Below are 27801 nucleotides of genomic sequence, written 5' to 3' on the forward strand. Positions count from 1 at the left end.
GGATGTTTTAAAAATGTTGTGATCTTGTATATTTATTATTGTTCTATCGCTTGTTTTAACAATTTAATCACTTGATTTTAATAATAAATTCTTGATTGTAACAATGGACGCATTGGTAACAATGGTAGCTTTAAACTAGGTGTGATTTGTTTAATGACCAAATGATGAACTTTTTATCTAATGTTATGAAACGACCAAAAGAAAAAATACTGTTTATTATTTGCAACTTACTGCATTTTCTGGACTATAAGCTGCTACTTTTTTTTCTAGGTTTTGAACCATGCGTGTCATGCAAAGGTGCAGCTATTCTGTAGATTTTTTTTCCACCACTAGGGGCGCTCTAACGGGAATTGGAATCAAAAACAAGACTGATGAAATGTCAATGCAAAGAAGAATAAACCATGCTACTATTTCTTTAGCAGATGGAACGCGCGTGACAAATGACTAACTAATTAAAGTGACCTGCGGAGAAATGAAGGTAAAGAAATCGTTGTTATTCTTTCTTGGTTCTGTTCCATTTTAATCAGCAAAGTTGCTGCCGTGTTAAAAGGCACAGTTCTGAAAGAAGGTGCATACATGTACATTGACAGTACAAAATTGTTCTGTGCATGCAGTAAATATCTAATTTTTCAACAGATATCTGCAGCTTTTATGTCTTTCTTTTTTTTTTAATAAAGCAAATGCAGCTTATATACAGGTGCGTTCTATGGTCCAGAAAATACGGTCATTGCTCTCTGTTGTTTAATGAAGGATGCACTGACCTAGGTGACAAAGTCTCTGTTAGAGCTATTGAGCGTTCAGCAGCTGAAGGATGCACTCAGACCCCTCCTTTCTTCAGCGACGCCTGCAGGGGCCTGAGCACTGGACAGGGTCTCCCCTCCGGACGAAGGTCGCAGGTCACCGCAGAAAAAGCTGCAGGCACGACGTCATCCCGGCCTGCTCGTCACCTCCTGTTCATGCATGTGTGTGTTTGTGCCTGCACACATTTCTGCAGCAGGTCCCGGTTTCGTCAGACCTTCACTCCACTAAAATGACCTGTGCTGACTCGGCTCCTGAGCAGCGAGGTGGAAGTGAGCAAACTCGGATTCCTCACATTGATTTCCTCCACTGAATGGTTTTGCTTCTCTAAAAAGCTTACTTTTCTTTCAATTTTTCCTTTATTGTAGCCTTTTTTTGTTTGTTTATGGTTCTAGAATGAAAAAAGAAAAAAGAAACCATCTCATCGTCTCTTAGATGGTGTTGGATGCTCTTCTCTCTGCAGGTAAACGTCTAAATCGAGCCAAACGCTGGTTTCATGTCTGAATTGGGTCCGTTTTTCTCTACACACAGCCCTGAAGGCTGAAGACGATTACTTCTGTGATCCTCATGGTTTCAGAGAACACGTTCAGACTTGTGGTCCTGCTAATGCTCCAAACAACAGCGGCGGTTTGTTTGCCGAGCGGAGAGGACGCCCAGTAGCCGCTGCTGCTCCGGTTGCTGGTCCACTTCCTCTGAGGTGTGAAGGGAAGCCTTTTGTAACCGCGTGACTCACGAGAGTGTGACACACAAGAGGCACTCATGTGATAAGATGGTTATGGTTCCAGAAAGCCCTTTTTGCCCGGATACAGCGTGTGGAAGAGGCGGCGGTGTGGGTGGGGGGTGGGAACTTGTTTACGGCTCACACACGCTGCTTTTGAGTCTTCGACGGGGAAAAAAAAAGGCAGAACTTGGCAGAGTTAAAGTGCTGTGCACCAGCAGAGAGTTTCTAGCTAAAAATAATGCGCCGGCGCTCAGGCTGCAGGTGCAACTGCCTTCAGGCGGTGAAGCCACGGAGAAGTAGGTCAACCAGATCTCCATAAAATGCAAATAAATTCTTGGTAATGAAGTCTGTAGAAAGTCTGGTCCATGATCTAATGATGGTGACATAACTGTGTGTTTTAGGGGATCTCAGCTCCAGAAATGAAACTCCCGACATCATTTTCCCAGCTGGAAGAAGCCTTTGGACGGGATAGAAGCTCAAACACAGACAGAACCGCCTGAAATGAGCAGATCTGTGGTCTGGTGTCAGTGGGGGGGGGGGGGGGGGGGGGGGGGGGGGGGGGGGGCTGAAGGGGGCAGGAATCAGGTCCCCCTCCTGCTGTGAGGACCTGGAGGTTTGTCCACATCTGAGCCACGCGTTCAGTCGGAATGCTGGAAATGTGGGAATGATGGGAGCCGTCTGAAAAGCCGGCGGGACACGGAGCTGGACGGCCACCTGCACCGAGGATGAGGAGAGGGGAGGAGACGGGAGGAAGGAGGAGGGGGGGATGACATCACCTTTGTCTGAAATGTCACCATTATCTCAGGCTTCAGCTTAGCTGTCTGGGGGGTGACATCATCCTCTGCTGCCCCCCCCCCCCTGCTGTGTTCTCTCTGAGCCTGAGCGGTGGATGAAGGGGGGGGGGGTTGTTTGTGTGCATGAAGGCGGGAGCACCGAAAGCTTTTTCAAAGGCTGGAGTGGATGTTTTTCCACAGCAGATCTTCAGACTGGGAGCTGAAAATGTGTCTCTGCTGGGGAGGGAGGTTCTCTTTTGTTCCCCTCCAACAGAAATGTGTCAATAAACATGTCAGCCACTCAAATGAGCGGCGGCGAAATCCTCACCTGTGTGTTGGTCTGTGACAGAAAGCCTCAGAGGAAGGCTCCTGTGAGAGAGAGTCCTTCCTGCATTTTCATCCATTTTGGATTTTCTATGACAGAAATCCAGAATATTAAATCAGAAAAAAAACGACCTTATCGGGAATCTGTTGGCGAAACAAAGCCGGAGAAACAGGAAGTAAACAGGAAGAGAAGCGGCGTTTGTTTGGATGCACTTATTCCAGAGGGATGCTCTGGTTTCCGCATGAAATCCTGCAGCAGAAGACTTCAGTCCCATCAGGAGCCGAAGATGTTTGACATGTGAAAGAGAAAAACTCTCAGCCCCACTTTGTCACAGCATTGTGTTTGTTTGTGGGTCCATTTCTACAGTCTAAACTGCTTTTTTATCCTTTTAACAAAAGAAGGTTCACTGCGAAGCCCCGCCCCTTTTATACCAGGTCTTTTCTGATTGGTTTAAAGATCAGGCGAAGTAATGACATTGTAAATATTTATTTTTGGGCCAAATTTGTCCCCGAGTTTGAAATGTAAAAGAGTCAGTTTTTTTTTTCCACAAAATTCTTCCAACTAAAACACAAACTTTAGATTTAAAGCTGAGTTTTCTGCCTGAAACTCTCATTTCTCTCAGTCCTGTAAATGTACGTTCACATTCTGGAAAAACCTCCACAACTTCATCACTGACTCTGTTTTTGCTGATTTACACCTTTATTATGATTTCAATTTAATTCTATTCAATTTTATTTGGATAACCTGAATTCACAACAGTTGGGCTTAAACATTTTTTTTAAAAACATGTTTTTATTTATGGCTATATTTTACATTCACAAACGTAAATTTGCAAATAAAAATGCACTTTTCTTACTGAAAATAGAACTTTATTAATATTCTTTTTAAAAACATCAAGGTTAAAAAAATGATTAATATCTTTAACTCTTTAGAGCTAATTATAGAAATCAACTCTTTATGGTTTTCTTTGTTTGTGTTAATCAATTTTTTAAAATATTATTACTTATGCTTCAATTTTCAACAGTTAATACAATAATTAAGTCTTGCAGTTATGTTAAATTGTAATGTCATAATGTTATTTTTACAATTGTTCAATAAAAAGATTAATTAATCATCATTAATTTTAAAAAAAGTAAAGCTTTTTTTTTAAATAAAAAAACAAACATCCAACTGAGAGAAAACCTGAAAGCTGTAGAGTTTTTATTTTTGTTCACCGCCTGAAAAAGCTGCAAGATTTAAATTCAAAACAGACAAACACCTGAAACACGTCAGAAAGTTTTTTAAGAGGAGAAATTATGTTTTTTTTCTTTTGGAGCAACTTAATGAGAACCACAGTGAACCAGGAGGAAAATCTGATGGTTGGATTTCTGCCTGAAGTGGATCTAAGTTCAGGTTTCTTTGTCTGAACGCGTTTAGACTGAGCAACTTTTCAAACAGGATTATAAATCTATCAGACTGTCGATCACAGAGTGACTCTTTATTGACTCAGTAAGAGCCTGGGATCTTAAAAAATAAGGAAAATATTATTAAGTTGAGTCAAAATCTTTAACAATTTAAGACTCAAAAAACCTCAAAAAATCCTGTTATGAAGCAGCATTAATTCATAACTCAGAGAAGCAGCAAAAAATGTCTGTTTTAATACTAAACACAGCTGTTCTGAAGATCAAGGCTAATAAGGTCAACATGAAGTGATGAGGCACTCATTGCTATTGATGAACTGCCTCTAACTGGTTTGTTAAGAACAAAAGGGATAAATTCTTGATGTAGATTCATGTTCTAGGAAGAAAACCTGGTTTTAGGCTGGTGACACTTGTTCAAACTGAACCAGAGCTCGTTTTCCCGGATAACCAGGAACAAACCTTCAGTCTGGATTCACCCAAGCGGACCGGGTCTGCTTGGGTGAATCCAGACTGAAGCAAAAATGTACTTATTAATGGGCTTTAAATCATTCAGTTGTAACTCATTCTAACATTTAGTTTATTTTAGCTTGTTTTTCCCTTTTGTAAGTGCTTTTATGAACCTCCTCATTTTAAATTAGGTTTCATGTTGAGAATAAAATTACTTGTACTACTGCTGGTGTTTCTCTGTTTCCGTCCGGGGTGCAGCACGCTCTCCTCCCCTGACGTCCGGCATGTTCCTGAAAAACACCGTTTTCTAACGGGATCAAATCCGTGTTTGCGGATTCAAACACGCGAGCAGCTTCTGTGACGTCATAACCGTGCAGGTTTTTTTCTCTGAACGCTGTCGTTTTTCTCCAAACAGCAGGAATCTTTTCAGCCGAAATCTGTGGAATGATGGGAAATTCCTGCACATTCAGCTTGTTTGCTGAAGCCGTCGTGTCCCCCCCCCCCCCCCCCCCCCCACACACACACACTTCATTGTAATGCAGGACCAGGTTTATAATCCAGACCACTTCACACCTCAGCGAGCACTCGGCCCCCCCACTGAGCCTGGATGGGATTCAATGACCGCTTTTTTTTTTTACAGGACACATAAACACCCGCACACCCTGCACCCAAAGCAAACACCCCCCCCCCCCACCACCACCACCAGCGCCTTTGGTCACAGGTGTCCCGTCCCGGAGTCAAAAGGTGAACCAACAAAGGTGGAGGGTGGAGGACGGTCATTACTCATCGGCTGGGCGGTGGGTTCGAGGCCGCAGGAGGAGAGAAAAACACTCCTCACATCAGAGAAGACACCAATGGAGTCTGGGCTCCTCTCGAAGGTGGTGGGGGCCAGATCAAAGCATTGCCTGTTATCCCTTTGCAAGGAAGGGGTTTGGGTGGGGTCTGGAGTGGGAGTCATTAACACATCCCTTAAAAGAAGGAGAAGCCTCTAAAAATAGCAGAGAGCAGGTCCAGCTGTTTCAACCGGAGAAACGTGCTCCTCACGTCGTCCTGAAATGGCATTTTCCAGGAACGCCGGGAAGGTTCTGCTCTCACAAACAGCCACAGGGCTGGGGGGGCCGGCTGCACGGAGCAGCACCCAGCAGGCAGCGACCTTCACAGGAATACAACGCTGGGCGCTGAGGGCGTACATGAGCAACGCCGCCGAGGCTCATGACTCACAGCTGCCGTCATACGCCACAAAGGACAGCTCAAAGTCCGGCCTGATAAGCCTTCAACGGTGTTTGAGACTCTCTCTGCCTTCAAAAAACACGATTCAGTGGGGAAACACCTCCTGGAGAGTGTGTGTGTGTGGGGGGGGGGGGGGGGGGGGGACATTCAGGTCAACAGGATCTCTGAATCCTTTGAAGGTGACTAAGAGGGAAAATAACACCACTGTCCTCTGAGATGCTCTTCCTCAAATCCTCATTAAAAAAGTCCTTGGTGTCACACATAGTGGTTTTAGGTTATAAAGGTCATTAAAGGTCATGTTCTACACTTTACTTCCAGTAAATTTACACGTCTGGGTTCGTGTCTGAAAATAGCATTTTTTTAAATCCCGTTTTCATTTCTAAAATCTCAGAAAATGTCAAAAAACAATGTCATCTTTATAAAACGTCAATAGACAAAGTTTTCGTAACGTTCTCACCTGAACTCTCAAGAAAACTGTGGAGTTTTGGGCCTTTGTGCAGCAAAAGGAGGTCAGGTTTGGAGGAGGTTTGTGGATCTGGGGATTTTTGGGGGTTGTTTAGGGGGGCGTGTTGGGGTGTTTGCCAATCTTTCTTCAGAAACTTTCTTCATCATATCAAACCATTTCTAGATGGGGCCGTGGAACAGCGTCTGACCCAGTTGCGGTTCACCACAAAGTGGACTATCATCGAAGCAAAAGGCAGAAGTGGACCAATGAGAGTCCTCTTGTCACTAAAACTGCCCATGGTTCCCATGAAACAAAGCAGAACTTTCCTTTTCTGTTTCTGAATAGAGACGGTGACACTAAAGGCATCAACTTTCTGAATTTCCCATCCTGTGATCTGGAGGCCGGAACGCTGGGAATACCCGTGTGGATGGAGCAGCAACAGCTGAGGGGCGGTTCATGTCTGGGCCGGAGCGAGTCCGGACCCCACCCTCGGTTCAGCTGCTTCCAGAACAGGAATCTGCAGCAGGTGTTTGTTCCCTCATGCAGCTCTGGCTGGAGCTGGAGAGGGGGTTCTAAACCCCCCCCCAGCATCTATCTATACAGAAATGATACCAGTAATTTGCTCCCAGGCCATGACATTTCTGTTTGATGTATTTAGTCTCAAACAAATCTGTTGGAACAGTGTTTCAGTGTTTGTTTTTCATTCTGTCAGCGGCGGAGCTGGAAGGTTTTTTACGGGGTGGTGGGAGGGGGGCAGAAGTCTTTGGAGGGGTGGCAAACAGCAACAGCCACTACAAATTAAAGAAGGATCAAAAGCACACATTTCAAACCGTTTTATTATTGTGATTAATGAGAAAACAGCAGTTCTTGTGCCGTCTCTAATGCTTAAAGAAGCTTGTAATGAGGATTTCTGAACCACTTAACACCTGAATTTATCTCCAATTATGAAATATAAACGTTTTTCTATTAAAGTTAAGTTAGTTGATTTGACAAGAGCATATAAAATAGATGTAATTTGAGGTTAAGGCAGCATTTACCTTATGATTAAAAAACACCTGCTTCCATCTCCAGGATGAAGAGATTTTGATTCATGCAACAGTGATTTCTAGTATTTTCACTCCAATGACAGACAGAACTAATAAATAATGCACTAAAAACACAAAGCTCTGTGTTTTTGTCTCTGTGAAGGCAGAAAGTGTGCTTCGCTTCAGTCTAACTGTGAAATGCAGTAAAGCAGTTGTTGGTGTTTTTTGTGTGGGCACAGATGAATGTTGCACCCTCCACATGTGGCTCTTTTATTGTGAAAATCTCAGCATCTGCGTGGACTTCCTGTGCAGGAATGACTTTAGCGGTTCTTCCTCGTTCCACAGTTGAGAGCAGCTGCTGGTTTCCCTCCTGCAGCTTCATCACTGTTGCCGATTCCATCACCTAGTGTAGACAAAACAGCGTCATTTTATCTATTCATTGTGTTCCCACATCTACATTTATAAAGATCACAGTGAGCTGATACAGAAGGCAGCTATTTATGTAAACTATACATTCAGATGTTTGGTTTTGTGTTTTTATTTTACCACATTTCTGTCATTGTTTATCATTTTGCTGTTCCTCACCAGAAGCTGTGTCTCGTCTTTTTTGGTTTTGCTCTTTCACTCAAATATTTTTGGAAAGATTTGACTCGTTTCAGAACAACCCGTCTATGTGAGACTAAGAAATTATTCTATGAACATGTTGTTTCTGGGAAGATTTAATGCAGAGAAAATTTATATAGTTAACTTACTTATAATAATGGCTAAATATTTCATTCTCAAGTGTAAAGATGCCAACAAAAAAGGATTTTTTTATGATTTTATGAAAGAAATGATTCTGTGTGTAACTAAAATTAAAACCTGCACTAATAAAAAAGCTCAAACAGATTCATTTACCTTTATTTTTAGTTCTGTTTTAATTTTTAAATCAGTTTTATATTGCTATTATTATGTATTTTTGACATTTTTATGAATTTCCCTGGCAAACGTGAAAATGTTGTCTTTTGCACTTAGTATTATATATGTTTGGTATTTTGTATTTGCAACATTTGTTAATAAAGTTTTTTTCTTTTTTACATTGTTTTTATCAAAACGACCTCAAACCCATATCATTTAAAAGTGTTGCTACAGCGCCGCTCAGTGTTCAAAAGGTGAAATTACATCACTGAAAAGGTCAGAAAAAAAGTTTAAAACATGAAACTCGTGGGGGGGAAACAAGCTTTTATCCACACTTGATATTAAAGTTTTTCTAATTATAAATATTTTTATTGAAATATGAACTAATATGAAAATATCTATTGTGGATTTTGTCCGTGCATTTATAAGAGGACAAGTTGCGCAAGTAGAGAGAAGTGACCAGAATGAATGTGGAGGATAAAGATGTAATCTGCATCTCTTCCAGATTCCTGAAATGAGGAAGTGAACCCACCTTACCTCAGAACTGCAGAGGTGAGGGAGGGCGTGGCCACCTGCCACCTTCTGCTCGGCTAAAAAGGCGTGAAAGACGTTCTGTTAGTTTTCCAGAAGGAATTCCGGACGTTCCTCGACCTCCTATTCCCGCTGGAATTCCTCCAGACACAGGTAAAAAGTCCACTTTCTTGTCTGATTAGAAATCTACAGCTTCTGTCGAGCTCACCTGAACGCGCACCTGGATGTTTACGCGCAAAAGAGCTGCGTAAAGCCAAGGCGCAGCTGACCGACGGAGCCAGACTGGATCTTTTCAGGGGTCAGACGCTTTCTGACACAAACCGGAGCTCAACTTCACGACGCAAGTCTGTGCGGGCGCGCGGGCAGACAGCCGCATTCCTGCGCGCGGGGTCCCACGGCTGCGCTGCAGACCCGGACAGGAAATGCGGCTCCGAACTGAACCTCTAGCCGCTGCGCGCGTCCCTCGCATGCAGGAATGCAGGCGTCTTGAACGTCAACCATGTTTTCACAAGTGTTTATAGCTTATCCAAAGAAAATCGAACTTAAATCAATAACTAATGTCTTAGTTCGGGGGGAAAAAGAAGTTTAATTTTTGGGCAGTAAAACTTAAAAAAATGTCTGACTATAGGGAAGAGTTAAAAACAATGTTAACAGTTAACTATTTATGGCATGTTTGACAATATCTGACCTGCTTTTGAAGAAGCTGAGAGTAAACAGCTCATTTTGACCTCATTCGCGTTTCTATACAAAAAATACTTTTCAAAAGCTTTTTACACAGACAGAGGAGGACGCAAAAACGTCATATTATTTACTTTAGTACTACTTGGTAAAACCTGTATTACATAGTAGTTTTGGACCACTACCTCTCCAAAGCGGGCTTTGTTCTTCTACTTCAAACATTTTTATATTTGTAACAAAATCCTCATTTTTGCCACAAAAAAAGTTAAACTAGAGAGTTTTCATTTGATTTTTTCAATTCTTTTTGTGCCATATTTTGAGCGTATACTTTGTCTTTTTTCATAACACTAATGAGATTTTCCTGCAGTTTTCTTCAGATAAGTGACAGTTTGTGGATTTGTGTCTGAGCTGCTTCTGCATTCAGGAGAACAGAAAGATCCAGCAGTTTCTGGGTAGAGAGAATACGTAGAAATCCCATCTGATAGCAGCTTTGTGTGGAATGGATACTTGTGCTGTCACATGTGCATGTCTTGACACATTTGTGTTTTCGGAACATAACTCAGCGGTGTGGCTGACGGAGGCTCCTCCCTCCAAATCCAAATGGTGATTTGGATTCTTCAGTATCGGTTAAATCCGTTCTCTGTCAGCAGTCTTTCAAGAAACCTTTCCTCCTTTTAAACAGCTTGTTTGGTATACGAATGTCTGAAAATGGTCCTGCATTTATCCCAAATATTCCCATGTTCTCCAGTGTGGACAAACATGGCCTTGAAGGAAACGTCTGTGATCTCTTTGTTTGTAAACCGCCTGCAGGTTTGGAATGTAAAGTTGTGCAAAAGTTCAGAAGATCCACATGTTTCCCAATTCCTCCTCTGTCATTTCTAGTTTGTTACCAAATCAGGGAATGAAACCTCACCAAACCATATTTATCCAGGGAATTCTACACTTTTCTTTGATTTGTTTTAGAACAACAAATTAATATTTCAAATGTTGGATTTTCCGTTTTGATAAATTCCAGAGGAATGTCAAATGTTTGATGGGAACGAGTTCAAAAATGACAAAGAGCATCTTTAATATTCCAAAGGATAGTGCATTTATTCCAAGGTAATAAAGAAAAAATCAAAACAACCAAACACATTTGTTGGTTCTATTACGGTATATCAATTACATATCAGAACCTTCCAAACTGCTTATTTGGTTTGTTTTAAACATTTAGAGGTGATTAGAAAGAGGATGTTTAGTTTCTACTGTGGCTTCTTGGCTTCTGTTTCGCCTGGAGACACGCCGGTTACGCTTACGCTGAAGTTTGTGCAATTCTGGAGTGACTCAAAGTCTGTTTACTGGTTGTTTCGACCACACGAGGACGGAGGTTTCTGTCGTCCGTCTCCCTTAAAGCCGCCTGTCAGGACACCTTGTTCCCAGGTGTGTCGTCTTCCTCTCTTCACAGCCGCTCAGGAATCCATGACCTCAGGCCAGGAAAACACGGGAAAAGCAGCAGACTGTCAGAGACACGAGAAACTGACCCAAATCCAACATTCATGATGTGCTGAGTCAGCTCTTTTTTGTCTTTGTTAGATCCTCAGAGTGGTCAGGGTGCTTCCCGCCTCTGAAGAAACTCTAGTGGCGGTTTGTGCCGTGTCGCAGCTGCGTGATAAAGCTTTTACAACCTTTTACCTGACAGCAGGTACGGCTGCCGCAGGCGCTCTAGAAAAACCCCAGAGGCTTCTGGGAGGTTTTGGTTTGCACATTTCCATCTGAAAAAGTTGTTTCAAAGATCTTTCAAGCTGAAAAACTCCCCTTGAGGAAAAAAACACTGAAAAAAGATTATATTTTTTGGAGTAAAATGTTCAGCAGATGTTTAAGTTTGAACTTGGTGCCCTACTCGCCAAGTGCCCTACTCGCCAATTTTAACTGCATCCCCCTTAGTACACACACCCCTCCCCCTTCAATATATACATTCAAACATAAACACACACACATGCACACAAACACCCTCTCAAACACCCATACACGCACACACATTTTACAAGGAAGGTGGGACCTGGGTCTATCTGTCCCCTACCCCTTCCCTGGTGGGGGGTGCGGGCCCCTTGGCGATGGCGGCCGTGTCCCTTGGGTGCCTGCTCCCTGGGCCCGGCGGTGCTCTCTCCGCACGGTGGGGGGGTTCATATTACACCTGAGCCGGGGGTGTTCGTGTCCCTGGGGGGTGGGTCCTGGTCCTTGCCCCTGGGCGCTGGGCCCCGCCAAACTTCCAACATGGCCGAGCCTGGTCGGGCCATATTTATAACATCCCTTGTGGGCCGCCCTTTTTTCCCCGGGGTTCCCCCCTCCTGGGCGGGGGCGGCGGGCCCCTGCCTTGCTCCTACCTGGACCAACCGTGGGCCGGGTGGGTGGCTGCCTGGAGTGCGGAGCGGGTCTCCCTTGGGGGGTCCTGGCTCGTACCTGGGGTCGGAGCGGGGGGATGCCCGGAACTCCTGGGTGGTGGTGGGGTGCTCGTCTGGGGCTGTGGGCGTCCCTCTCCGGTGGGGCCCTGCGTTGGGCTCTTCCGGCGCTGGCTGGGCTGGGGCGGCGCTCTCTTTCCCTCTGCGCCTCCCTGCTCTCTGGCCCCGGGCGGCCTCGCGGCGGTCCTGCTGGCCCTGGCCTGGGTGGCGGTCTTGGTCGCCCGGGGGGCGGTTGTTCCCTGCCTGTTCCCGTGTGGCGTTGGGGGAATTCCGGCTGCCGCTGCTGCTGCGGCGGGGGTATGGGTGTGGGGGTGGCTGGGCGCTCCTCCTCCTTCTTTTCACATTCCACCATCCATTTTAGAAGAACATAAACCAGGGGTGGGCAATTCCAGGCCTTGAGGGCCGGTGTGTCTGCATGATTTCCAGATAGTCTTGCCCTACTCATGGCTGATTACCTAGTTCAGGTGTGTCCAGCCAATAATCTTGCCCTACTCATGGCTGATTACCTGGTTCAGGTGTGTCCAGCCAATCAGAACATGCCAGAGCAGGGTATGCTGGAAAACATGCAGGAATGCGGCCCTCAGTGCCCACCTCTGACATAAACACTCACCTGAGCACAGGTGTTAGCTCACCTTTGCACTAATAGTTTGCATGATTGAATGAATGAAAGATTTCACACTAGTTGGTTTAAAGGCATAGGTATGCGTTCGTGAACACTATCTGTTTTGTGTACATGTTGACATGTGGACATTTTTTTGCAGCTAGCAGGTGTGTTGATAATATTTGAGTGTGTGTGAACAGGCCCCGCCCTTTTTGTACTACATTTGAACCGTACCGTAACGATAAACAACCAGTAAACCTGTCTGCTCTATGCTGCTTCATGGTCTTATCCCCCTTCCCCTCCTATTATCACCCTCCTACCCCCCCCTCTCTCTAACGTCCCTCTCTCTTCTTCCCCTCTTTCCTTTTCCGTCCGGTCCAACACCAAAGATTTTCAAACATGATTGAAATTAATAAATTTTGGCCTCAATTACAAAAGGGGTTTATTCAGACATACCTTTGGTTTGTCTGAAGATGAATAACCCCTCTTGTTAAAATAAAATATGTCCAACACAAGAGGCCCTCAGCTCTCATCTGTTTGCCTAGCTGTTGGACAGGACAAGTTAAAAAAAAAAAAAAAAAAAAGTTTGAACTTGATGGGAATATTAAGGACGAAACAGAGTTTTGTGGCAGAATAAAAAAAAAGATTTAAAGCACTTTGGTATTTAAATAGAAAATACTAAACATTTACTTTGTGGTTTTAAATGTGTGTTTTTTTCATGAATTGAGTTTTTGTGGACACACAAACTAGAGGACACTCAGAATGTGTCCAAATAATCCCTCCTCTGTCACGGTTCTGGACGTTTAGGTCAAAAATTCCAACTTTTGTCCTTTTTTCTTGACTTTTAGATCTAAAAAAAAAAAGAACTTTATGAAATTTGACAATTTTGCCTGTTTTAAGCAGATGCAGCTGTATTTCTAAAAGAAGTAATATAGACTTATTTTATCTCTTTGCTTCATATTTCATGAGCCACGTTGGGTTTTAGGAATCGTCTCAGGTCCAAACAAGTTCTTGTTGAGTCAAAGAGCTGCGTTAGCATGACTGCAGGGGAAAGCGCGGCTTCTTAGCGTAAAGTTGTGTTGGTGGACGTTGTTTAGAAGCTGCACTTCCTAAAAATGTGCAGAAATGCAGCCCCCCACCCCCACCCCACCCCCACAGAAGATGACTAGGGCCATGGAGAAAGAAGAAAAAAAGAGCACAGAAAATTCTGATTTGAATCTCAGAATTCTGAGATTAAAACAGAATTTTCTCTTCCCTTTTCTTTGGCCCTCATCCTCTTCCGTACCCCCCCCCCCCCCCCCCCCCCCCAACTTTACTATGGCCCTTAATGTGGCAACAATGCCTTACAGCCAGGACTTGGCTGCGGCTTTGCAGCATCAGTCATGCAGGTCCTCACATGATGTTGCACGTTAGGAAAGAATGTGATCGACTCGAAATCAGGAGCTGCGATTCATCAAAGGAGCTTCACACCAGATGAGAAGATTTTTTAAACGCAATGAAAAGGTTTGAACGGAAGAATCTCTAACGTTTTTCCACGAAATGCGGGTCTCAATTCGTGTGCTTGGTTACCATGGTTACCACGGAGCATCATCACCTCCTCTTTTACAATGACATCTTCCTGACGCAGTTTCTTCTCACCGTTAAAGACCCGCTCCGATGAAAATGGTGTTTCTAGTGTTTTTAACACGTTCTTGTGGCATTTTTCTGACCATGGAGAATATTTATAAAGAAAATAAAGATTAAAATTGCATTTCTGGGTTTGTCTTCATTCAGATGAATCAGGAGCAGATGGAAAAAAGGCAGTTTGAAAAAGGTCCTATGTGTGATGTAGAAACTACGCTGGGCGGGTCACAAGGTCCCCGCTCTGAGCTCTCGGTGGGGAAAGGGGGGGCGGGGTTGCTCTGTGCCAACAACTCAGAGGTGTATCTCTGCTTGGCAGACACTAGAAAACGACACAGGTAGCCACAGATTGTGGCTAAAAACGGCATCATCACAGTGAAACGAGCGCCGGGAACGCATTGAAAACTGAGGAGAAGATGATCAGAGGGAAACTTTAACGATGTTCTGCTTTGAATTTCTGCTTTTAATGTCCAACACTCTGATTTCTACATTTTTTTAGACACTTTTACAAGTTGAAGAGCTTCTGCTCCTTTTGGATCTGCTTCCTGATGTCCGTTAACTTAGAGGTTTGAATTTCTTTTAGGTTTTCTTTAACAGTTTGTTGACCGTGTCTGAGCTAATGTGAGACCTGCAGCCGCATCACATCTGGAATGAGCTCATTTAGTGGATAAAAGGGTCAAACTGATCTTTTTACACCATTTTTATGACGTTTAGTTTTGGTTGGCTAAAACATTTGGACTACTATTTTTATTGTTTTTGTTGAGTCTTTAAATTCCAGAAATGCCTCAGCTTTGGGTTGCATCAGGTCAGGATGCTGTGTCTCCTTCTGAAAAGAATAGGATTGTTGCTGCTTACTGCATTCAAACCAAGGTGGTTTTTTTCTTTTGTCTGAACAGAATGCATCTATGATAACCCTGACTCAGGCGTGACCATGTATGAGGTGATGTCCGGGGACACCCTGTCCTGGAAGGTCCCCAATCCAAAGCAAAGCAGCACAGACTCCGCCCCTGAAGCTCACTTCTCCGGAGAGGGAGGTCCTTCCAAAATCCTTAAAGTGTGCTTCTGCACCAACAACAACCTGGGCAAGAACTTCACCTTGGTCAAATGCGACAATGCCTGGCAAGTTAAGGTGAGGGCATTAACTTAATGCATGATGGGAACCACTGATCCAGGTTCAGAGAAGGAGAAAAAACGTTTCATCGTTTTCATCTGCCTCCAGGTTATCATCCGCACAATCCTGGTCAGCGGGCGTCTGGGCCCGGACGTGGCTCTGGCCGGATGCTACGGCCTCATGCTGAAGCACCTGAAGTCTGAAGAACTCCACTGGCTCCACCCGGACCTGACGGTGGGAGAGGTGGAGAAGCGCTACGAGAGCCATCACGTGGAGGCCGAGTGGAGGTGAGTCCCGGAGACGCTCACGCTGGAGCTGACAGAAGAGACGGACGATCCTTTGTCTCCTCTTCAGGTATGACCTGCGCATCAGATACATCCCAGTGAACTTCCTGGAAAAGTTCAGAGAAGACAGATCTACCTTCCTGTTTTTCTACCAGCAGGTACGTTTGTTCCAAACCTCTCAGACTGAAGACTTTCTCTGACGTCCGTTGATGTTTGTGGTGTCTCACCTGTCCTGACAGGTGCGCAGCGACTACATGCAGCATTATGCCACAAAGGTGAGCGAAGGGATGGCGCTGCAGCTGGGCTGCTTGGAGATCAGGTGAGTAAACGAGTGTGAACGAGTGTCCACAAGAGGGCGCTAAAGAGCCATTTGTGACAGAAATGTGTTTGACAGGAGGTTCTATAAAGACATGAACGCTAAAGGGCTGGAAAAGAAATCCAACTTTGAGCTGCTGGAGTAAGTTTTCCCCTGTGACAACCGAGATGATGATAAATCAGACGAAAAGCACAAAACTGACTTTGGTTCTAATGTCGTTCTTTGGGTTTTGCTTGATTTGTGTAGGAAAGAGGTGGGTTTGGACCTTTTCTTTCCCCCGAATCTTCTGACCACCATGAAGGTAAATGTTTATGGTTTTCTTTACATGTCACTGCAAAACTAGATCTTCAGAAAACGTCTGGTCCAAAATAAATACGTCTTTTTTTGGTCCTGACAGAGACGTTTCTCAAGAAGAAAGTAAAATATGACAAAAGCTTCAATAAATGTGTTTACATTTTTTCTTTAAGGTTTTGTGATGTTTGCTTTTGATTTGGGCCAAAGATGAAACTATTTTCCTAAGAATCTAAGTCTATTTCAGCACATCTTTAAGGATCCACCTTCATGGTGTTTTGGGAGTTTTTAACATCTTCTTGTAGCATTTCTTTGAAGATAAAGGGCATATAAAGAAAATCAAACATAAAACAGAATATTTTTTTATTTAAATGAATCAAAAAATTGCCCACTACTCAGACGTGAATTTCTGAGGAATTCCTGCCGCTCTGCAGAAACGATGAAGGTTTTTTAGATTTTGGCTAAAAACAGCATCATCATAATGAAAAGACCTCTGGGAACGGTGTGACGGTAGATCAGAAGAGGATCGGAGCGAGGAAAAGAAATTCCAAATTGTTCTTTTTTTTTCTGTCCCAGCCTAGGCAGCTGCGGAAGTTGATCCAGCAAACCTTCCAGCAGTACGCCGGCCTCCGGGAGGATGACTGCATGATCAAGTTCTTCGAGACCCTCAAGGATTTTGTGAACTACACTGAAGAGGCCTTCCCCTGCGACCTCATCGTAAGTGTTGGCCGCGCCGTCGCTGTCTCACCCGACGGCAGATCCTCCACCAACTCTCCTCTGGAAATGCTTCTTCCAACAGCAAGGGTGGCGTATTTCTGTGGAGCTGGTCATCGGTGGGAGGGGCATCCGGCAGCGCACGCAGAAGGACGCAGCGGTGAGTCTCTGGCTGCCATCTTTAAAGTCTCACTCCGACTGTTGGCGTGGAGCAACTCTGATCATCGTCCAACAGTGTCTTTTTTTTGTCTACTCCTGATTCACAACAATCTGAATGAGGAAACATGTATAAATTCCGTTTTTAGCTTTGTAAATGTCCTCCATCATCCTCAGAGTGGGTCTTTAAGGGCACAATGTGCGTGTTTTTCTGCCTCAGGCTGTCTTTCTAGCGGACTTCAAACAGATCCGGAAGATACAGTGTTTACCTCAGGCCGACGGCAAGGCTCACCTCAACATCAACATAGAGAACGCCAACCAAGTAAGCAGAGGCGACGAGCTGCTGCAGCGGCCAGACCTGCACCTGAACGCGCGCTCACGTGTCTCCCGCTGCTCCACAGCCTCTGTCCGTCAGCGTAGCTGCCGTGTCCGTGGCAGAGAACATGATGGATCTGATCGACGGATACTGCCGACTGGAACGTGGAACGGAGGACAGTCTGATCCACAAACCAAACAAAGGTGAGGCGAGGCGTCAGCGCCAACAGAGGCAGTGCTGAGGGAGAGGCTGACGGGTCTGACGGGTTCTGTTTTCAGATGCTAAAAGCGCCAGAAGCACCTTACCCGACATCCCCACTGAGTGAGTGTGGCAGCTCCCGCCTCTCCTTAGCATCATCTGAATGTTGGTGACTGACTTCTCTGTCCTTCCTTCCCCGTAAGCAGCAGAAGCAACAGTGCGGTCAGGAACAGTATGGGTGAGCTTCACTTCCCTCTTCTCACTTTAAACCGGGGGGGGGGGCAAACTGTGCGACTGGTGGGCCACAAAGGGTCCTAAAATTTTTCACAAGGGTCGAACCAGAGGTGTGGTGTGTTTGGTGACATTTATTAACAGATATATACTACATTTTTGGAGTTTCTCTTTTAAAACCGTGTATAAAAAATACAAATTTAGAGAAATGCTGCGTTCATGTGGTGTTGGAATTTCCAACTCAGAAAACGCACATGGACATAAAAAAACAACAACTCTTCCAGCACCCCATGAATGATCTTTCTGCACCCAGACAAAGGTTGCTTACAGGGAAAAGAAAACAATAAGGATCAATATCATTTATTCCAGTTTGGTGGGCCACATGTGGCCCCCGGGCCATGGTTTGCCCACCCCTGCTTTAAACGATCAATTCCAAGCTAATCAATACAAATAGCGGCTCCTTTGATGGTTTCCAGGCTCTGATATCTACTGTGAGATTCTGGACGAGAGGCCAAAATCAGGTTTGTCTAAAGGTCACCAGCTCCTTCAGAGAGACTCCCGGGGTTTCACTCCTGTCTTTGCTTTCTCCAGCTGTGAAATTTGGCGTTGATCGAGACGACATCGTCCTCGGGCGAATCCTGGGGGAAGGTTTTTTTGGGGAAGTCTACAAAGGAGTCTACAAGAAAGATGTGAGTCTGTCTCTGCTTCCACAGCTGAAACAGTCCTTCCCCACATTCCAGACGGATCAAGTCAGGTTCCTGTGGGTTCCGGCTCACAGAGGACGGAGGGACATGAGAAGAATCCGGAAAACAGCAGATGTTAGGGAAGTTTCACACCGTTTTACTGAAATGAAGGCGATGATAAATAGGGAAATGATGAGGGAATGGCAACAAAAGAAAGGTAGAAACGGATCAGATTCAAGAAGAGAAGGGAAAGATGGAACTGGAGCTCTGAACTGAACAGGACTTTCAGAGAAAAACCCTTCATCAGGCGAGTGTGAGCGTGATGAGGAGGAGGACGGTCAGGCAGCTGGGAGACATTCACATCTACACCAATAATGACATTTAAGGTGTTCAGTGGTTTAGGTCATCCCATATTTAGATTATTTTCTGAATTGTTTTATCATTTATTTAGTTAAAAAATGTGGTATAACGTCTTGAATTCCTGATAAATTAACCGATAAACATTATTAAATCACTCCAGCGGTGAGTTTAACAGTTTAGGAAAAAAACAAAACTGTTTTGATGCCTCGGATGCGTGCCCAGCTTTGAGCTGAGCGATTCTGGCGCCCGCTTTTTCCCCGCCCACCTGTTTTTGATTCGTTGATTCGTTTATTTTACTGAGGCTTTTTCTAAATGGGTTGAATGTGGTGTTTTATTGAGGTTTATTTAATAATTTTAACAGTGTTTTGGGCTTTTGTTCCCCCGTCCCTCTCAGTTTCAGCTTGATCTGGCAGAATACAATTCCATTTCACACGGACTCTTTTTTGAAGTGAATCCTTTTATGTTTCGGAGGCTAAATGTGGCATTTGTTCAGCAGAACTGTCACATTTAAAAGCCTCTCCTCAATGCTGGCGCATCATAGAGACAGACATGGGAATGAGGAACTACAATAGCAAATATTGTGTTTAGATTGAATCAGTATATCAGCTGAGTTTCTTAACTTGGCTGCCTGCAATGACGTTTTCGTGACACAGTATCGCCACAGTGTCAATACAGTTTGGGCAGTGTGCTGAAACGCTTCACGAGGCCTCATCTACCCATCACTACCAGAAAATGTTCAGATAAACCAGAACTGAGTTATCGTGGTCCATCCTGAAAGTCTGCATCCTGCTCTCTGTTTTTAACCAGAACGGCCAAAGGGTCAACGTGGCGGTCAAGACCTGCAAGGACTGTTCCCCAGATGTGATGGAGAAGTTCATGAGTGAAGCAGGTACGCTCAGCAGCTCAGCACCGCCTGTGCTCTTTGTTTTCAGTCTGCACAGACGACTAACGCCCTTTCTTCAGTCATAATGAAGAACCTGGAGCATCCTCACATCGTCAAGCTCATCGGAATCATAGAGGAGGATCCGGTTTGGATCATCATGGAGCTGTATCCACACGGAGAGGTCGGAGCGTCTGCCCCTCAGACAGCGCTGGTTTGTGTTCCGGTTCCGTCTGACCAGGTCTCGCTTTCTCGTGTTCCTGCAGCTGGGAAACTACCTGTGCCAGAACCAAAACAAACTGACAAACACAACCCTGGTGCTGTTCAGTCTGCAGATCTGCAAGGCCCTGGTTTACCTGGGAGGGGTCAACGTGGTGCACAGGTGTGGACTTCCCTCTTTATGAGTTCTGAAAACATGTGAACAAATACCGGAAAAACATTCAACTACTAAGAGATTTCAGTTCTGTTTAATTGTGTCATATCAAAGATTAGCAAAACGTTTAACCAAACCAAACTTCTTGTTGGATACCCCCACCCGCCTCCTTTCAGGGACATTGCGGTTCGGAATGTGTTGGTTGCGAGTCCAGACTGTGTGAAGCTCGGAGACTTTGGTCTGTCCAGATACATCGAGGACCAAGAATACTACAAAGGTTAGATAAACGGCGGATTATCCATTTGGAAACCCTTCCGGTTCTGCCGTGTGACGTCTGTGGTTCCGTTGCAGCTTCTGTTTGTCGGTTACCGATCAAGTGGATGGCCCCGGAGTCCATCAACTTCAGGCGTTTCACTCAGGCCAGCGACGTGTGGATGTTCGGTGAGCTCCGGTCCCTGACATCACGGTCGGGTTTTAGGGAGGAGTGACTGAGGAGCAGCTTCCAGCTCCTGCTGACGGTTTCTTGCGTTTCTGCCGCAGCCGTGTGCGTGTGGGAGATCTTGAGCCGAGGCCAGCAGCCGTTCTTCTGGCTGGAGAATCGAGACGTGATCAACCAGCTGGAGCAGGGCATCCGACTCCCCAAACCCGACAACTGCCCCCCGGCTCTCTACTCACTCATGACCCGCTGCTGGTCCTACGACCCCCAAGAGAGACCCAGCTTCACGGAGCTGGTGGTCAAAATCAGGTGGGCTCCCCGGGGTTGTTCCTCCTCATTGTCCTGATAGAGTTTAGCTGAGGATTACCTGAGTCAATTAGAAGCAGTGGGGGCGGGGCTACAGTTACATCATAATGGCAACAGAACCTCCCCAAATGACTCTGTTGAAATGTTGACATCCCTTGTATTTGTACATCAATAGCAGCTTCCAGCTACCAGTTCCTTTCAATTCTCGGACTGTCTTGCTTGAACGGCCTGTTTGAGATCTCCCCAGAGCAGCTCAATAACACTGAGGTCAGGAGACGGAGACGGCCGCTCCAGAACCTCCACCTTATTCTGGTGGAACCAATGAGCCGGCTTGGCCTTGTGTTTTGGGCCTTGTGCAGCCCCCGAGCTGTAGAGAGACAGTTTTCCTCCCGGATCTTCTGATACCATCAAGTTTCCTGATGGTGACATCCCCAAACCATCAGCCGTCCGCCTCCGTGTTTCACAGTGGGAACAGTGTTCTTTTCATCAAAGGCCTTGTTTACTCCTCACCAAGGGCCTCATTTATAAACGTTGCGTACGCACAAAAGAAGGCGTACGCCACTCTCTACGCAATAGTTGAGATTTATAAAAAGCAAACTTGACGGGAAAATGTGCGGTCCTTCACGCTCTGACCCAGGCGTACGCACAAAAACGGGTGAAATGAGAAACGGCGACGCCGTCAGCAGATGGAAGAAACACGTGAAAGTGAAAATGACAATACTGCCTCTCAGAAATAACATGAAGACTTCACAAAGCAAGTCTTACAATTAACAGCTACACCAACACCCGTTGGACCGATCAGCAGTGAAACAAACAAAAAAATCAAACGAAAATTACAACAGAAATTCAAATGAACACATATTTGCAAAAAGAAAAGTGAAATATTTTCTGTAATATTGGCATGTTGTGCAATTCATCCTCATAAATAATATATTTAACAGAACGAAATAATGTACAAAACTGACATTCCCGTCAATGTGTCCGTCTGGTGGAGCAGATATAGGTGCAATCAGACAGACAGATGGATAGATAGAGAGAGATGCATTAATTGTCCACTGGGGAAAGTTGTTTTCATAGTAAAACATTTCTTCATAAGCTACAGAATTATGGTATTCATGCATATGCCTTTAGTTTGTTTTATTTTTGATCAAACCATGTATGGCGTATGTCTCAACCATTCAGAAAGCAACAAGAAATTACATTTGCGCTGAACAATTTCCCATTTCCACGTGGATTATTACCGACATCTGCAGCTTGTCAGATGTAATTAAATGGAGGGAAATAAAATGCCCCATCACAATGCGTAATGACGCACAATGGCTGATCTTGCGCTCTTAGAAGATGTGGCAAATGGAAGAATTCGGAGTGAACGCATCTTTAGACAGCAAGGAGACTTGTTGGCAAACGAGGACGAGTGGCTTATGAGCCGGTTCTGACTTCCTCTGCGGGCTTTTGGGGGGGTGTCACCCCGTGCATCTGGCGCGTCGGTGTCCCCCTGCGCCTCAGTCACCACTCCACTTAAAAGGGATTCCCCAATTATTGCCGCCAGTCTCTCATCAGGAGGGGTCAGCTCCGGTGTCCCCCCCCCCCCCCCCCCACACCCATGGCAGACACGGGTGTGTGTGTGTGGAGGGGGGGGGGGGGGGGGGGGGTCAGCGCTAGACGTTTTTTTGCCTTGACTTTGATGTCCGACGGTCCGAGGTTGTGAGGCTACAGCATTTACGGCGTCTGCCACCGTCTGCCACTCACGTGCCTTTTTGGCATTAGTAATGCCCACACTGTGCCCTCCAAACAACATTATTATCCTCTTTTCCACCTCGCCAACGATAACTTCTACTTCACATTGAGTGAAGTTACTTTTTTTTGATTTCCTCTCTGTGTTTGCCATGGTTTCGCAATCAATGAATATTCATTTGTGGGCGTTTCACGGACTATTTATGGGCAACTATGGGCGTGTCATGAAGCCGCAAAAGCTGCGCAGCATTTAGAATTGGTTGTGATTTATTAAGGGAAAGATGCGTAGGATGTGCGTGCGCACGGTTTTATAAATCCGAATATTTCTGTGCGTACGCACATCCTATGTTTCATCCGTACGCCACTTCTGACGCAAATCCTACGCAAAGTTTTATAAATGAGGCCCCAAATGTTTATGGTTTGGGCCAAAAGTCTCATCACTCCAAATGACTTTGGTCCAGAAGTTTGGGGGGGGCATCTCTGTGCTGTTTGGTGTTTTGTAAGCGAGCTATTTTGTGGCATTTGCTCCAAAAAAGGCTTTCTTTAGGCGACTCAACCATGCAGCCCATTTTTCTTCAGGTGCCTCCTTGTTGTCCATCCGGAAAGTCATCAGGAGGTGTAAACCTATGAACAGGGTCATTTGGGAAGTTTCTGTTGTCATTAGATTTAAAGAGATTGTTGGGTGAAACCATATATTGTCAAAAAATTCAAATTAAACAGAATTATTTGACAATAAATGGTGTCAATCTGGTGAATCTCACTGCAGACTTTTTCTTTCTCAGCTCTATTCTAATAAATGAAAGTCTTGGTGTCATAGAAATCTGGCCGGGCACAAATTTCTTCTTCATGATTAATTTTCAAACAGTTCATACATCTGTGAATTAAATAAGGCCGTCATCCATACATCAATAGTCCGTGTTTGGGACTCCTTTATTGGCATTTTGTGCGTAGAGCCTGAAAATGAACTTAAAAACGTGCTTGGCGACGCCTGATCGTGGGAGTTTTGAACGCGGTGGCCTGAAACGCGCAAATACTCAGGTATACTATGACCTTTCATTGGAAGTGGTCACTTGAACGAGGTTTCGGAGCCCCGTATGAACAGAGCATCACACTGGGAAAACAAATACTTTTGCATCGCAGGTTCTACCTGTTTTCGGTTTTAACTGTGAGAATCTTATTGTGGTCCATGTCTGAACTCTGTCAGTGACGTCCATAAGATGGAGAAGGAGCAAGAGGCAGAGAAGGAGAGAGACCGAGCGCGAGCCACTAAAATATTTGAACCCAAGTTCTTCGTCACAGAGCCTCCTCCGAAGGTACGGCCCGACGCTTCCTGATGGTTTCTATTCTGATTTTGTTGATTTTGTTTGTTTTTCATCGCTGGCATTTCGTCTGTTCAAGCCCTCCAGAATGCAGCCGAGCCGCTTCAGAAACACGGTCAGCATCGGTCTGCACATTCAGGTGTGTATCTACCACAGGAGCTTGTGGGTCCGGTTCTTCAGTCTGACCGCTCCACATGTCTGTGCAGGTGAACGAGGCTCTGTGCGCCAGCTCGCCCGACCTGGCCAGCCCATCTGAGTATCAGTCCCCCGTGGACTCCACGAACAGCCTCGCCGTCCCGGTCATGTCTCCCCGCCGCCGCAGTGTGGGCGTAAGTCTGCATTGGTCACATTCTAGAGAAGTACCGCGTCCTGCACTCACCAGTTTGCTCTGGACCCACAGGAGGGCGAGTTTTCCAGGCTGAGCCTGAACAGCCGGGAGGACGCACAGCGCATGTGGAGCGCCGAGCGGGAGAGCATGCAGGAGACCCTGCAGAGGCAGAAAGAGGAAATGAGGGAGGATAAGAAGTGGCTGGAAAAGGAGGAGAAACTCCTGGTAGGTTACAATCCTGCCCGTCTGGAACGTGATGTTCCAAACAAAGATCCGTGTCAGTGATAAGTCAAACAAAACTGTCTGTTCTCTTGCAGGACCCCAAAGGACCAGAGGCCCCGCCCACTCAGCCGGTAGGTGCAATCTGCTGAAGTCTGACATTTAAAGCTGCAGTTGTTTTCTGAAGTCTTGGTCTCAACTGTCCACACGGGTGTCTGCAGACTCCACAAGGAGTCCGTTAGTGCTGTTCACGTGATACGTGCACGCTCCCTGCTGCAGCCTGGCTGTTAGAAATGAGGAAATCAGACAATCAGAGTGTCGTTTGTGTGGACGTCCTACTTGCGTATCATGTGCACAACCCTGTGCGTGCAGCACTTGCGCGGTCAGTAACGTGTACCTTACCAACGACTAGGGCAGTGTTTTTCAACCAGTGTGCCGCGGCACACTAGTGTGCCGTGGGAGATGGTCAAGTGCGCCGTGGAGAAATTGCCCTCATTAACTGATCTAAAAACATTTTCCATCTCCAGGAAATCAGCTCTTTGTTCATCCAAACAGGCCCTGATAACACTGAGTAGTTAGGAATATAAAAGATCTTAAAATTACTTTTTCTTCGTGTTTATTTAATTCTATTAAAGACATTTTGATAAGAATCACGGTACCGCGATTTAGCTGCAGCTATAACTGTGTAAGGAAAAGTCCCGCCCCTTTAACTGTCTCTGCCAATCATTCTTGAAGGCTTAATCACATGTCATCAGTCTGACCAATCAGAAGTGGTTAAAGTCTTCACTGCCTTGTTCTTAATTCTGCTGATAAAGTCGCTCAGTTCTAACAAAAATACCAGCTAAAGCTCTTCTTTAGCTGGTGGTTCATCTCTTAGAAAAAAACAGCCGCAACTTCCTGCTTTTTCTGCCACAATTATCACAAAAAACCACGTGAGATTGCGCGCGGGGGGGGGGGGGGGGGCTGTCGATCAATACAGACCGTGAATTTCTGATTTTTTTTTTGGATGCTGGTGTGCCGCGGGATTTTTGTCAGGGTTAAAGTGTGCCGTGGCTCAAAAAAGGTTGAAAAACACTGGAGTAGGGCACCGTATGACAGAATCACCCGTCCGTCATAAGTGCGTGTAACTTTCTTTAGCATTACGATTACTTGTTGAGACATTTACCACACGCACGACAATGGTATGTTCCATTCTCAAGGTGGCTGTAAGCCTCAAGGGAACTGCAAGACACACATGTAGCTTCTCTTCTACACAACCCTCTGCAGACCCGGACAACTAAAAACCCACATCGGAAGAAGAAAATGAACTCTTCATCTCGTTTAGAGATTTAAGAAAATTGCTGACATTTGAACAGCTAGAAACAAACTGTTGTCATGTGGAAAGACATTTGTTTAATTATGGGGGTCAGAACAAATTTCAAGGCCTTTGGATCAAAGTGAGAAAGGTTTTTCATGGATGAAGCTCCTCATTCTGTCTCTGTTCTCTGCAGGCTCCTGAAGCAGACACAGAGAACGGTACGTACTCAAACACAACGACACACTCCTGTTTCCTGTCAAAGTCGACATTTTTCTGTTCCACAGGACCCCCTGAGAAGCCCCCCCGGCAAAAGGTGCAGGTAAGCAGATGAGTTCCTTCTTGTTTGTAGGTTTCCCGTCAGTCCTTGAGTGACTGGAGCTTCCTTCCTGTTCAGCCTGCTCCCACAGCAGAGCTGGACCGCTCTGAGGACAAGGTGTACCAGTCTGTCATGGATCTGGTCAAAGTTGTTGTCCAGCTGAAGAACGACATTCCTGATTTGCAGCCAGAACATTACATCACCATCGTCAAGGTACGCCCAGAGGCTGCTGCCGCTTCATCGGGACATTTTCAACAATCATCTCAGAACTTCCTGATGTCTTCCAGTCTGTCGGGATGGTCCTAAGAGATCTGCTTCAAAATGTGGACGAGATTCTGCCCACCTTACACGGGTCTGTCCGAACCGAGGTGAGAAGCTTCAAACACCTGTAAGCTTTAAGCATTTATGTTAAACATTTGTTATTGTAACGTATTAAGTCCACGTCTAAAGCTTTAGTCACACAAACCTGTACGGGTGCCTCGGCACACTGAAGAAAGATGTTTTATGAAATATTAGTTTAACCTATTTCCTACCAACAAGTAAGACAACTGGATCTCTGAGGCTCCGCCTTTCACTCCTTGTGGGTGCCGCCCATTTCATGGCAGCGTGTCTGTGTTTCTGCCACAAAAACAAATAACATCCGAATGGATGTGCATATTGTGCATAGAAAATGAAAGCGAACACCGCTAAGTCCATGAAGTAAGTGTGTGTGCGTTAGCTTGGGGGCGGGGCTGGCAGTGCAGACTCTTCCTGGAAGGGGCGGGTCCACACTTTGTGATGTCACAATGTGAGGACCCACTCGTTTTTGTGGATTGGGAGGGGCTGGTGCTCAGAGAGGAGGTTTTTAGAGGAATACTCTAAATGCGTGAACGGATCAAAATACCACTTAGGGTTGTTTTTAATGTCAAATGAACATTAAAATACACTCAAAAGCTAAAAACATTTGATTTTGCGTGATCTAGTCTCTTTAATGGAACACAGACAAAATGTGTCCCATCAGATTTCTCTCTAATGTTCTCTTCTTCAGATTGAAGGAACCCAGAAGCGACTGAACCACGACATGGCCGAGCTGATCAGTAAAATGCGGCTGGCCCAGCAGAACGCCATCACCAGTCTGAAGGAGGACTGCAAGAAGCAGATGCTGGCGGCCGCGCACACGCTGGCGGTGGACAGCAAGAACATGCTGGACGCCGTGGACCAGGCCAGGGTCAGGGCCAACCTGGCCAAACCCGCTACTGACGACTGAACCACGGACACTCTTCGTTCTCTCCTCTTGTTTTTGCACAAAGTGAAAGATTTTAGTCTGAAATGTGAGCGACTCTACGGAAAACCAGAACGCCCAAGTCTGCTTTTTGAAACAGTTTTCTCGAGATTGCAGAATAAAACGATAGCTCGTTTTTCTGACATACCTGTGTCTTCACTGATTGATTAACTTGTGATTGATTACTTTAGTTGTGGTGTAACTCAAGTGGTAAGTTTGTGGATCAGGAACAACTTTCAAATTGTTATTTGAGACGACGATTAGCATCATTCAGACATCTCCAGTAAAAATCTATTTGTTCTGTTTTCTCGAGAAAACTGCTATTTTCTTTTATGACATCAAGCCAACAGCTCCTAAATTCTACACATGGAGGATCAGCAGACGCGGCGGTTGTCGTCTTCCGTTAGAGTCTCTGCTGGCTCTTATTGTATTGACAACAAAGCCTCACTTGTTATAAACTTTACAACCTTCATTTGCTTCAGAAACAACTGTAAATATGTAATTTTTGATCATTATAATAGCTAAAAACGATGCAATTCAACAAAAGATCAACCGCTTTGGTTCCATGAAAGACTGAGTTGATGTTTTGTTCATTTTTACTGTTTTCTCTCAAACGTTTCATTTAATATAAAATGTGGAAATAAATGATCCAGGTACTTTTCAGGATTTAAAAGCTGTTTTTTTCTTGCATTTTTTAAAGCTTTAAATAAAACGACTTTTAATATTATATATATTACATGCAA

General features: G+C 45.1%; 1 protein-coding gene and 2 long non-coding RNA genes across 4 annotated transcripts; 2 read left to right on the plus strand and 1 right to left on the minus strand.

The window, feature by feature from the left end:
- Nucleotides 1-1651: 1651 nt before the first annotated feature.
- On the plus strand, nt 1652-2621 carry LOC144990057 (uncharacterized). The gene is made up of 2 exons (XR_013653988.1): nt 1652-1815; nt 1921-2621. It is a non-coding gene; the product is annotated as an uncharacterized LOC144990057 (long non-coding RNA).
- Nucleotides 2622-7383: 4762 nt separating this feature from the next.
- LOC105357127 (uncharacterized) lies at nt 7384-9021 on the minus strand. Its single transcript, XR_911154.4, has 3 exons — nt 8801-9021; nt 8599-8651; nt 7384-7567 (listed from the first exon to the last, which is right to left on the minus strand). It is a non-coding gene; the product is annotated as an uncharacterized LOC105357127 (long non-coding RNA).
- ptk2bb (protein tyrosine kinase 2 beta, b) lies at nt 8608-27731 on the plus strand. 2 transcript variants are annotated; one of them, XM_011491379.3, is made up of 31 exons: nt 8608-8745; nt 14826-15058; nt 15149-15327; nt 15395-15482; nt 15564-15643; nt 15719-15781; nt 15887-15941; nt 16508-16648; nt 16731-16805; nt 17022-17123; nt 17203-17320; nt 17396-17438; nt 17522-17553; nt 18023-18067; nt 18138-18235; nt 19397-19478; nt 19553-19653; nt 19736-19851; nt 20019-20119; nt 20194-20283; nt 20383-20587; nt 23523-23631; nt 23717-23776; nt 23844-23966; nt 24038-24190; nt 24283-24318; nt 25675-25699; nt 25766-25800; nt 25876-26010; nt 26085-26165; nt 26825-27731. In XM_011491379.3, exons 2-31 carry the CDS (start codon nt 14861-14863, stop codon nt 27041-27043), a joined length of 2988 nt encoding a protein of 995 aa, XP_011489681.1. In that variant the 5' UTR covers nt 8608-8745; nt 14826-14860; the 3' UTR covers nt 27044-27731. The 2 variants fall into 2 exon arrangements, with proteins under 2 accessions (XP_011489681.1, XP_078798572.1); XM_078942446.1 differs by lacking the exon at nt 8608-8745 and adding an exon at nt 14361-14495.
- The last annotated feature ends 70 nt before the right edge of the window (nt 27732-27801 follow it).

The sequence above is a fragment of the Oryzias latipes genome, chromosome 24, assembly GCF_053564925.1.
Source record: "Oryzias latipes strain Hd-rR chromosome 24, Olatipes_Hd-rR_3.1".
In the NCBI taxonomy this organism is placed as follows: Eukaryota; Metazoa; Chordata; class Actinopteri; order Beloniformes; family Adrianichthyidae; genus Oryzias; species Oryzias latipes.

Bases quoted from the DNA above. Each gene is read 5' to 3' on its own strand.
- ptk2bb (XM_011491379.3), top strand. From the start codon at position 14,861: ATGTATGAGGTGATGTCCGGGGACACCCTGTCCTGGAAGGTCCCCAAT. The intron at 17,554-18,022 runs GTGAGCTTCACT...GATGGTTTCCAG, and splicing joins TGCGGTCAGGAACAGTATGG to GCTCTGATATCTACTGTGAG. The intron at 26,011-26,084 runs GTACGCCCAGAG...GATGTCTTCCAG, and splicing joins ATTACATCACCATCGTCAAG to TCTGTCGGGATGGTCCTAAG.